The sequence below is a fragment of the Elephantulus edwardii genome, unplaced genomic scaffold, assembly GCF_000299155.1.
Source record: "Elephantulus edwardii isolate Elephantulus edwardi_28Jun2011 unplaced genomic scaffold, EleEdw1.0 scaffold00071, whole genome shotgun sequence".
Classification (NCBI taxonomy): Eukaryota; Metazoa; Chordata; class Mammalia; order Macroscelidea; family Macroscelididae; genus Elephantulus; species Elephantulus edwardii.
Window position 1 is genome coordinate 1,758,529 of NW_006399821.1, and position 12,430 is coordinate 1,770,958.

At 37.8% G+C, this 12,430-nt stretch overlaps 1 protein-coding gene across 1 annotated transcript in view; it reads right to left on the reverse strand.

The window, feature by feature from the left end:
* The window catches only part of EXOC2 (exocyst complex component 2), a 248,021-nt gene that overhangs the window by 70,698 nt on the left and 164,893 nt on the right, over positions 1-12,430 (reverse strand). Inside the window, exon 22 of the mRNA XM_006888701.1 lies at positions 10,553-10,694. Within this exon, the coding sequence (XP_006888763.1) occupies positions 10,553-10,694 (142 nt within the window). The remainder of the gene's footprint in view (positions 1-10,552; positions 10,695-12,430) is intronic.

A 12,430-nucleotide genomic window follows, 5' to 3' on the forward strand; every position in this document is an offset into this window, starting at 1 on the left:
TCTTCTGTCTTTGTAATGACCGTTTGCACTCTTCCTGGATGATACATTTGACATCTTCCCACAACTCATCTGGTCTTCGCTCATTAGTGTTCAAGACCTCAAAACTGTTCCTGAGATGATTCTGAAATTCAGGTAGGATGAAATCAAAGTCGCATTCTAAATTAATTTATCGAATATCTTTAAGGAATGTGTACAGATTTAAATTTTTATTACTTTGGTAGAAAAAAAGTAAAAATGTAGCTTAAAAATTATTTCTTGCTTATTTAATATGTTTTTAAAATGTGAATCTGTATGTGTATTTCTAAATATAGACTATTTTTAATTTGACAATTTACTAATGCAAATATTCACAGCTCTTAAAAGGTATTTATTCTTTAATAACTGTGGATAATGGAATAATTCGAGTCTTAAAAGCAGTCAGTTAAGTGAGTCATAACTGACCAGAGTAATCTTTACTGATCCATACACATTTAAAAAGGTAAAAATAATTCAAATATCTGTTAAGTATAGAAAACACAGATATGGCTTTAACAGCTATCTCTTCTTGAATCATAAAATTAATCAACTGGAATTAAAAAAAATAACCAAAACATACAGTACCAGAAACTAAATGTGTTGCTAACTACAACAATAAATAATCAGCTACTTATATGATTTGCAGAATTCTGTTTTTAAAGAGAAAACCACTAAAGATAATATTAAAACTGTTAATTGAAATTGTTTTGGAACATTAGTTGCCAAACCATCCTGGTTTTTCATTTGACACACGATCTCACATTAAGTCAACTTTAAACAAACTAGAAATCACTATATGACTAGGTAAAAGTGAGGTTCAGTTAGGAATCATGAAGTGAAAACCACACAAGGAAGAGAATAAATACGGTTTATAAAAGTGAAACAAAGCAATGTCTGAGTGTTTTGGAATTGAGAAAGTAAATACATTCTAACAGTGCCTTGTTCTGTTTGCTTATGGATGGAAATTTATCTCTTAAAAAAAAAAATTTGACCACAACACAAAAGACCTTTATAAAGAAAAGGACTAAACACCACTATGATAATAAGTAAGAGACTAAACTAAATTGAAAAACGTTCCTTGTTCATGGATAGGAAGACTCAATGTTGTGAAAATGACAATTTTCCCAAATGCAATATACCTGTTCAGAGCAATTCAATACAGACACCAAGTTCATATTTCAAAGAGAAAAGACAATTGTCAAATTTATTTGGAGAAGAAAGACACCCTGAAATAAGCAAAGCACTTCTGAAAAACAAAAATGAAGTGAGAGGCATAGCACTTAATGTCTCAAAATCTACTATACAGATGTAATAACCAAAATAGAATTACACAATGATATGCAAATAAACCAGTGGAATATAATCAAGAACCTAGAAATTAACCTATCAACTCATATTTGACAAGAAAACAAAATCTCTCAAATGGGGAAACCAGACCCTCTTCAACAAATGGTGCTGGAAAACCTGGACTGCTACCTTCAGAAAGATGAAATAGGATCTCACATCAGACATAAAAATCAACTCAAGGTGGATCAGACACCTAGGGATAAAGCCCCAAACTACATAGATTATAAAAGACAAAATAGGACCAAACTTACAAGCCCTAGCCTAGGGTATACACTGGGTGCAAATACAGCAAGAAATGTACAAGCAGGAGAGGATAATACTGACAAATGGGGCTTTCTAAATATTAAGTCCCTGAGTACATAAAACCTTTTTCCAATAGGGTAAAAAGAAAATCTACTGATTGGGAAATAACATTTGGCATGCCATTTGAGACAAGAGTCTCCTAACAAAAGTTTACAGAGCACTACGGGGCCTTCAAAAGAAAAAGACTGATGACACAGTTACAAAAAGGGCAAAAGATAAGGAAAGACTTTTCACAGAAACATTCATATGGCCAATAGACATATGAAGAAATGCTCAAAATCATTGGCAGTAAGAGATGCAAATAAAAACCACAATGAGATACCATCTCAGCCTGATGGCAGTGGCAAAGTTTAACAGGACAGCAAGCAATAAATGTTGGAGAGGATGTAGCAAGACTGGAACTGTCATATAAGGTTGATGGGACTGTAAAATGGAACAGCCACTCTGAAAGGCAGTTTGGTGTTTCCTCAAAAAGCTGAACATAGGGATTTCATATGACCCAGCTATTGTACGATAGGAATATACCCCAAAGAAAACAACTGAAACACAAATGGTGATTTTTACAGCAATGTTTATATCGGCATTATTCACATGGAAACAGTGCACATGTCTATCAACAAACAACTGGATTAAGAAATTGTGGTATATTTACATGATGGAATACTATGCAGCACTCAGTATCAATGATTTTGAAAAATACTATACATAACATGGAAGAGACTGGAGAGCATTATGCTGAGTGCACTAACTCAGTCTCGTAAGGATAAATACTATGCTGCTGTTGTTATATGCCATTGAGTCACCTGCAACTCACAGCACACCTATGCACAACAGCTCTGAAGCCGGCCCTATCCTGAGCCTGTCTCACTGGCTCTGACACAGCTACCCTTTTTACCCCAGTTACTGAGGTCTTCATCTTGTGTCATCTTGTCCCTAAACCCTTCCAAGCATTATGTCCTTCTCCAAGGACAGGTTCCTCCAGACTATGTGACCAAAGTATGGAGCTTCAAAGATGGAGCTTCAAAATCCTAGCCTCCAAGGAGAAACATGGTTTTACCCTTTCCAAGACAGATTTATTTGTTTTCTTGGTAGTCTGTGGTACGATCAAGACTCTTCTCCAGCACCACAACTCAAAAGTGCCAATTCTTCTGTCATCGTCTAGCTCTCTGATGCATAGCAAATTAATTGTGAATATCATGGCCTGGATTAGGCGTACCTGTCTCCAGACTGACACTGTTGCTTTTCAGTACTCTGGAGAGGTCCCTGACAGTAGATTTTCCCAGTGTAGTACATCTTTTGATTTCCTGACCACCAGTGCCAACAGTGTTGATTTTGGAGCTGAGCAAGCTGTAATTATTAAAAACATCAATCATCAATCTCTTCTCCGTCTATCATGGTGTTGCCAATTAGCCCAGTGGTGAGAATCTTTGTCTTCTTGATGTTGAGCTTCAATTCATATTGAAGACTATAGTTCTTGACTTTATGTAGCAAGCATTTTAGGTCCTCCTCAGTTTCAGTAAGCAAGGTTGTGTCATCTGCATAATGTAGGTTGTTGCCAAGTCTTCCTCCAATCCTGACACCATATACCTCCTCATAAAGCCCAGCCTCCAAAATGATCTGTTCTGGATATAGATTGAAAAGGTATGGAGACAGGATGCATCCCCGATACACTCACTTCCTGATTTTGAACCATGCAGTGTTTCCCTGCTCTGTTCTGAGGACTGCTTCCTGGTTCAAGTATAGGTTTCATATAAGCATGATCGAGTCTACTGGGATTCCCATTTTCCTCAAAGTTAGCTACCAATTGTTGTGATCCACACAGTTAAACACCTTTGCGTAGTCAATGAAACACAGCTAGACATTCTTCTGGGTACTCTTTGCTTTCTGCCAAGATCCATTTGACATGTCTCTAGTGGCACAACCTCTTCTAAACCTGGTGTGTATTTCTCGTAGTTCTCTGTTGATGTACTGTTCCAGTCATTTTTGGATAATATTCAACAGGATTTTGCTTCTGTGTGATATTAGTAATACTATTCAATAATTTACTATGTTAGATGATTATTGTAAAAACAGAAGGACAATCAGTAAGATGCATAGTATCCAAAGAGAGGAGGGGAGATTTGGTGGTTAGAGAGTAAAGGTGTGACGGAATTAAGAAAGATCCAATGGGGATCTGAAAAGATGGAGTAATAATGGGCATAGATCAATGGTGATTAATTTTATAAGATGTATGAGAATGATCATTAAGAATGTGAATAAATAACTCAAGTGCCCGGGAACAAGAGATGGATAGAGAAGCTGTGGTATATTCATTCATACAATGGAATACTACGCAGCATTGAAAAACAAGGAACTCAAGAAATATTACACAAAATGGGTGACCCTGGAAGACATTATGCTGAGTGAAATATCTCTGTCACAAAAGGACAAATACTGCATAATGCCACTGTTATAAAACAGGACTGACATTGGGTTTGGGGGAAAAATTAGAAAAAGAGGAGATAAGTAATATATACTGCATTGAAAAAGATGAGGGAGAGACCTGTTTAAAGGGGATATATGACTGGGGTTTGTTTTTGCATGACAAAAGTCCAGAGTATGAGCTGCACAGTAAAGTGGATGTGGTGGTGGTGGTGGTGTATAACAATGAAGGAGTTGTTGGTTTATTTTTTCTTTTCAAAGAGTAAAGAGAACTGGGGGGAGGGATGGACAGGGAGGAAAATGTGCAACAATGAATGAATGAAATCCATGTTCTCTCTAATCTTTCAAAAGAATGTAAATGAAAAATAAAACACAAAAATAATAAAATTTACAAAAAAAGGGAGCTTGGTAAAAAGGATCTTAGTTCTGTATAAAATACTTATCCTGATTTAGAAATAATCATTGATTAGTATCTTATTGTGCATACCTTTGGACTGTAGTCCAATTCACATTCGTTTATCAGTACAATTATATGATTAAAAGCTATTAAGAAGTAAGAGAACAGAGATAGAAAGTACTTCAATTTACTCAATAAATGTTACAAAGGACTTAGAATATCCTAAATTACTCTCTAACTAGTTGCAGGAAGATTTGAGAATATCTGGCATGGTGTTGTCACTCACAGAGCCAGATCCTCTTGTTAATCCACACTGGAGCTCCTCTACAAGATCACTGTTAACTCACACAGGAGGTCCTCCACAGAATAACACCTCGGTGGCTGTCCAGTGCGCACAGTGTCTACACTCTCATGATCTAATCACATCGCTCAGAGTAGCACAGGAACCTGGGGATGTCCCTATTCCAGACACTCTTGCAATTCAGCATTGATGAAAATATCCAGTCCAAAGTCAGTAGGAACCTTCAGTTGTCACGGCTGGTTTCTGCAAGTCACAAGTAAAGCCTTCAAGAGAAGTTACAAAGTCTAATAAAAGCTCAGCCCCACACTTCCAAACAAGAAGGCTTCTTTTGCATCATTTGGAGGGAAATTCTAATTTCCATAACAACTAGAGCTTAAATGAAGACAGATGGATTCTTGCCAAGAGACCATGGCCAGTCCTCTCATACTGCTGCTGTATGTGCTCAAGTCAATTCTAACTCACAGTGGCTCTCTAGGGGTGAGGGGGCCTGTACAGAGGGCTTCCACTGAGCTGCTGGTGGGCTCAAACTGCTGGCCTCCTGAGTACCAGCCACACTTCACCACTGTACCTCTATCACAGTAGTATTTTGAAAGGGCAGGGAGCTTGGAGTGACTCTGTAAAGATGTTTTTCCATTGTTGTAGAAATATCATCAGCAATATAATAATCTTGAACAAGTAATATACCAATTATGCTATTACTAATTGTTAATGCCAAAAATGTACTAATCATTGAGAATATACTAATCTCAGAAAAACTCATTTATATAATCACTGAATAATCATTTCTTTATACACAATAATGCCATTGTGCATAGACTGATCTTTACCTCTAAATTCAAATGGATTTTCTCAAAATTCAGGGAGCACATAAATATCCACATAAGGATTAGTAGAAGACAAGCATATAAGTTCTGAAATGCTTAGTTTTTATTTAGTTAAACTCAATAAACATGAGCATCTACTGGGTACTATTTATAAGTGAACAAGAGAAATCATGGGAACTAGGACACTGTCATGACTTATGTTTCCACTGAAAACACTACTGGGGGAAAAAATCTCTGTAAAATCAGAAGGCAAGCACTTAGAAGCTAACAAGCTGGGAACAACCTGAGCATTTGGAGAAACTGTCTCTCAATGCAGGTTAGAGGAACTAAGAGCCCTGGAGTCACGAATTACCATTTCCAGGGAAGGCACAGTGTGGTACTGGGTGGCCAGGGACAGGCACTGCGTCAGCTGGCCCAGAGGAGAGACTGCTTAGGCTTTGCTAGGTGAAGATGTTTAGGAATAGGGTTGCAGGATCTGTTACGTTTCAGACAGAGGAGCTTTCAAGAAGCTGGAGGTAGAGCAAAAACAGGAAAGACTGGATATTAGCGGAATCAAGGAGGAAACCATTAGAATAATCCTGGGGGGCTGGAATGAAACAGGGCAGAACCATGACTGATGGGTATTGGAGACAAGAACAAGGCTTGAAACTAAACTGTCCATGGAAGCAGGTGGAGGCATCTGGGCTAGCACAGCCAGTTTTACTCGTTTACTTGTTTCTGACTGAGAGGGAGACAACAGAGGAAGGACGGGCCTAGAGATGGCCAAGAATGAGCAGACGAGAAGTTCCGTCTGGGCTGCTAGGTTTAAGCAGCTCCAGGAATGCTCAAGTAAAAATGTTAAACAAGAGGTGAGGCAGACAAAGGAGGTGGAGGCACAGGCCAGTCTTACGGGTCCTAGTGATATTGTGAGTAGATGGTATCATGCAGAAGTTGTTGAAGGACAGAATAATGGGAACTGATGAAATCAGAACGCCCAGGAAAGCAAGAATCAAGTGATGAGGAGGATGAGGCCCCAAAGCTGGAAATGAGAGGAACACATGTCATGAGACAGTCTCACCAGGGCACAAGGCCACCAGATCACAACAGAGGCATCTGAGAAAAGAAGAGCAAATGCACCACATTCTAACAGCCCCTGTACGTCTTCCTGAGAATGGCCTTGGTGCAATGTGGGTATGCTAACAGATTTCAGGGAAATAAGAAGTTTTGGGACATGAGAAGAAACAGAGCACTGGATTTTGAAGGCATGACACATTATTTGTGCTGTAGAGAGGAGAACAACAGGGATTTACTAGAGAGGGTTTGGAATTTAAAATTAGACTACAGCTGCTGATTTACATAGTTGGACAAGGAATAACAATGACAGTAGAAGAGGTGGTGCCTTTGAGTTGTGGTGTTGGAGAAGAGTACTGAATATACCATGGGCTGTCCAAAGAATAAACATTCTCTGGATATGTTACTAGTAGAGGCCATTCCTTGGAAAGGGACATCAGGCCTGGAAAGATGGAGGGTTAGCAAAAGAAAGGAACACTCTCAACAAGACAGACTGATACAGTGACTGCAGCAATGGGCTCAAGTATGTCAGTGATTACAAAGGCAGCACAGATTAGAACAGGATTCAGATCTGTTATTCAGTGGGTCACTGTGAGTCAGACTTAACTCAATGGCAGGAGAAAGGTGTGGTAGTTCATTTCCAGAAGTGTGGTTACTGAGAATCCACAGAACACAGCCTCCTCTGACATGCAAGGGGGTTACCAGGAGTTGGAAGAGAAGCAAGAGAAACAAAATTTTTTTTTAAACTATCATTGATTTAGCTCAAATGTGCTCAACCAATCAAAGGCTGGTCTGGTGGTGTTGTTAGGTGTCCTTTCGTCAACCACCACTCACTCAGTCACCCTATGAACAACACGTCTGAACCTTGTCACAGCATGCACCGTCCTCACAGTCTCTACCATGTTAGAGCTCATTGTAATAGTCACTGTGTCCATCCATTTCCCTATGAGCCTTCTTCTCTTTCCCTGACCTTTTAATTTCCCCACCATGATGCCCTTTTCCAAAGACCACCCCCTCCTCACAACATGCCCAATGTATGGGAGAAGAAGTCTCACCAACATGGCCTTCAAGGAGAGCGAGGTTGTACTCACTGCAAGACGGATTTGGTAGTCCATAAGATAGTTAGTGCTCTTCTTAAACATCACAATTCAAAGGCATCAATTCTTCTTCTGTTATCATTATTCACTGTCCAACATTCAGACACACATGCAGCAAATGAAACTACCATGAGGTGGGATCAGTGCACCTTAGTTTTTAAATGGACATTGTTCCTCTTTAGGTCTGTGGTGGTGGTTGTTGTTGTTATGTGCCGTCGATTCATTTGCGACTCATAGGGACCTTAAATACAACAGCCCTAAACCCTGCTCTATCCTGTGCCAATCGCATTGCCTCTGACACATCCATCCCGATTACCCCAGTCACTGAATCAATCCACCTCATAGAGGGTCTGTGGTAAATATCTTAAAATTATGGACCAAATCTGCAGCACTCTTCCTTGTAAGTAATTATATTATAAATGAAATACTAGTAATTTTTACAGGTCATATTTACAACTCCATGCTGTATCCATTTGCTATAATGATGATTTCAGACTGGATGCCTGATGTGGTGACATTTAAGTTCAGATTTAAATGACAAAAGAAGACTGTGAGGAAGAATTATCTAAGCAGGAGGCCGAGAAGGAGGGGCCTGGGGCCAGGCATGGAATGCGATGGGTGGGGACAGGAGAGTGATGAGGCCAATGCAAAGGCAGCTTGTCCACAGCTTTGTAGTGGAAGTGGCTTAGATGGTACTGTGAGTAGAGCACAAAGATACTATAGAAATTTAAGTAAGATATTAACAGAGACAGATTTAGCTTTTCAAAGGATATATATGGGATATAAAGAGGAACTCATCTTGAGCACAGAAAGGATGTGAATAAAGAAATGAAGCTTAGACAAGAGAAACTATGTCTAGCTGGAAGTAGAAAGCCTCACAGACTACAGGAAGTATGATTTTGGACACATACTTGTGACTGTAGAAAACAGTATTAACTGAACGAAGCTGGCTGTCTTTTAGACTTTTGTTTCACTGTATTTATTAACACTTTGACATGAACACTGGTGGCATAGTAGGCTAAGTGCTGAGCTTCTAATGGAAAGGCTCCATGTTTGAAATTACTGTTCACAGAAAAAAATGAGATGATTTCTTCTAGGTAAGATTTACAGCCTCAAAAACTAGATGGAGTGATTCCACGAGTCAGAATCTATGAGCACGTGTGGTTTGGGTTTGATATGAACTCTATGGTATAAAGTATATAAACTCTATAGTAAAAAGACAAAAAGTTACACACATATTAAAATAAAAAAATTAAAAAAAGAAAAAGAGAAAAAAAGTTACACACATACATATATACAAACACATACATGCATACATTTATATATAGATAGAGATTGATAGATACACACACATACACAGACAGATATTGCCATAGCACATAAATTATACACTCATTCAGAGATGGTGAGTATGGCACAGGATAGAGCAAGGTTCAGATCCATTGTTCACTGTCACTGAGTTGTAGCTGGTGTGATGGCATCTAACAATAACAACTATACTCATTTACTTTGAATTGGTTTGAATGCATAGGTCTTCATTAGGCGCTTCAAAGGGTATAAATTCCAAGAGAGGAGGTATCCCACTTTTCTCCCTCAAGCAGCTGGGCTGGTAGGTTCAAATCACCAGAGAGTCTATGGACTATGCCATCAGAGTCTCCTAGTATATATCAGCAAACAACTTCATAACAATCTAATAAAAAATATTAACCTATGACAACAGAAGGTGCCAAGTGATTAGCTGAAAGAAAGATGACAAGGACACAAACACCTTATTAAAACTCCCCAGTGTGTAACCCCATGCAAACAGCACTGGTGCACTATAAGGACTGTGCCAGGCTCTGAGGAAACTAGTTTCACAGAGACCGCCTCTCTATGAAAACGTTAATAAGCAGCTTGGTTTTATACACTCTATACTATTTCATACAGGGAAATAACTATCTGATCCATCAAAAAGTTTATTTGATTCAACAAGCAATGGTTATTTTTAAAAGACACATTATGAAGTGATTTAAGCAACTGTCATTTGATATCACAAAAGATAATACTGGAACTCTTGTCAGTCAGTCATCCGTCTGTGGTTTGGCTTTCTCTGCTAAATTACTATAATAATCTTACTCCTACACATGTTTCTTCTATCCTTCACCTTTATAGCATCCATAATTGGTTCCATATAAAAGTGACCAGATTTTTCAAATAACTTTTTTATGACAGTTATAAGGTCATTGCATAAAACTGTCATTCAGAGTCATTTTATTATCTCTGCAATAAAGGTATACCATAGGAAGCAAGTATGTATTACTAACATGATCAATTATTGTAAGGTATATAATTAATTATTCTTTGGAATCTAAGAACAACTTTCAAACCATTAAGTATTAATAATAAAGAATGTACTAAATTCTAAGCTGGCAAAAAAAGATGTGAAGTTAATAAAAAGTAAAATTCAAAGTAACAGCCCCACCTGTCAATAAATGTAGGGGGAAAAATTAGTAAAAAGAGAATTACATTACACATTTATTACTGTATGAAATCATAGCTTTATTGGCTACTCCAGATGCCTTAAATTAATCTTAGAGAACTTGCAAAGAGACCTCATTGCTTTCAAGTCAGAAATGACCCACAGCTAACCTCCTAGCAGGTTTTTAGAGGCTGCAAATCACACAGGAGGAGACTGTCCATCTTTCTCCTGTGAAGTAGCTGGTGGATTTGAACTGATTACCATTAGGCTGGCAGTATAGATGTAGTCAACAGACTACCAGAGCTCCCTTTAAAGATCTCAGTCAATTGAACTACATACCTGTTGGAGGCGGGCAATCCTTCCAGTCAAAACAGCCTGCGTAAATGCCAGGTTCCAGGGAGCCGACGATGGGGTCTGCTTTCAACTCAATGTAATTTTCAAAGAGCCTTTGGTCTAGTTCTTTCAGTGCAGCCATGCTAACCTACAAACACATAGTAAAGGATATTTATATGGTAGCAGTCTGGGAAAGAACAAAGTAAAACAATGTAATAGCAAATAGTTTAGTGCATTTTAAAACCACTGTGATGAAAATATATACAACCAAACATTAGTCAACTCCGTAGTTGCTGATGTGTAACTGAAAGGCACTGCTTCCGTTCTTCATGCTGTGCAAGCTTGATCACAACCTTTTTTCTGAATTACCTATTGCCATTGGTATAAAGCTGATGTTTACAGTAATGTATTAGAAAAGTACTTACCAACTCTTTTTACAAAAACCTATTCTTTTACTTATCTTAAGCAATACCGATCATTCTCACTGCAGCTACTTTATGGCATTAGAAAAAATAATTCCATAGAAACTACTTAACACACTACAAGCACTTAAACATTTATTTCTGTAGGAAAGGTTTGTTTTTTTTTTTTTTTAAAAAGCACTTTAAACATTAACTTGGAAACAGTGAACTGCAATAAAAAAGGAACTATTTAAATTAATGCAACTGTAAAAACTCTAAGAATCATCAAAGGAAAAAAAAACAGATGCAAACTCATGGGCCCTAATTTATGGCATAAACAGACTATCAAACATAATAAAAATGCACATAGCAGAATATAAATGATGACTCAGACCTTAGAAAAATGAAATCCTCATGTGTATCAAAAGAATTCTTTAAAGAGTAAAAAGAGAATCAAGAGAATGAGAATAAGTATTTGGCAATGACATATCCAACAAGGGATTAATCTCTAAAATTTACAGAAAACATCAACACCTCTACAACTAACAAGACAAACAATTCCATTTAAAAATGGGTAGAGGACTTGAAAAGACACTTTGCCAGAGAAGATATACAGGCAGCCAACAAATATATGAAGAAATCCTTTTGATAATTAAATATTAGAGAGCTGCAAATCAAAACAACAATGAGATAATATCCAACTTCAGCAATAACAGCAAAGGTCAGTAAGACAGAAAACAAGAAATACTGAGCAGGGTATGGAGAGACTGGAACTTTCATGCACTGCTGAGGGGACTGTGAAATGGTGCAACTACTATGGAAAATGGCACGGCATTTCCCTAAAAAGTTGGGAACAGCATTATCATTTGACTTGGTAACCCCACTAGTAGGTATATATCCGACAGAAATAATAGGTGGGTACAAAGACACACACTCATGTCCATTGCAGCATTATTTACAAAAGCAGGCGGAGGAGCAACCTAAGTGCGCATCAGGAGATGAGTGGATAAGCTGTGACAGGCACATGGACACAAAATGACGATATGTGATATTAAAGAATAAGGACTATCCTCCAAACACCTCATAGCATGGAAAACCTGGAGGACAGTATGTGAAACAAATCAGTGGAAAAAAGGACAAATATTGTGCTAAGTCAACTACGACAAAAAGTTAGAAAAGTTTACACAGGTCAAGAAACATTTCTTCATTGGTGACCAGACATAGGACAGGATGTGAAAGAAACATACCAACTAAATAAAAGACTCAGGTCACAAGAAAAAGTTTTTTAAAAAGTGGAAACATAAAGGAGAAAATATCATTTTTTATTTCTTCTACTACCCAGTCATGTTCAAGCAAGGTGTTGTTCAGCTTCCAAATGTATGGTTTTTTTCTCCTTTATCATCCTATTATTAATTTCTAATTTTGTGGCATTATGGTCTGAAAAGATGGTTTGTATTATTTCTACATTTTTGAATCTACTGAT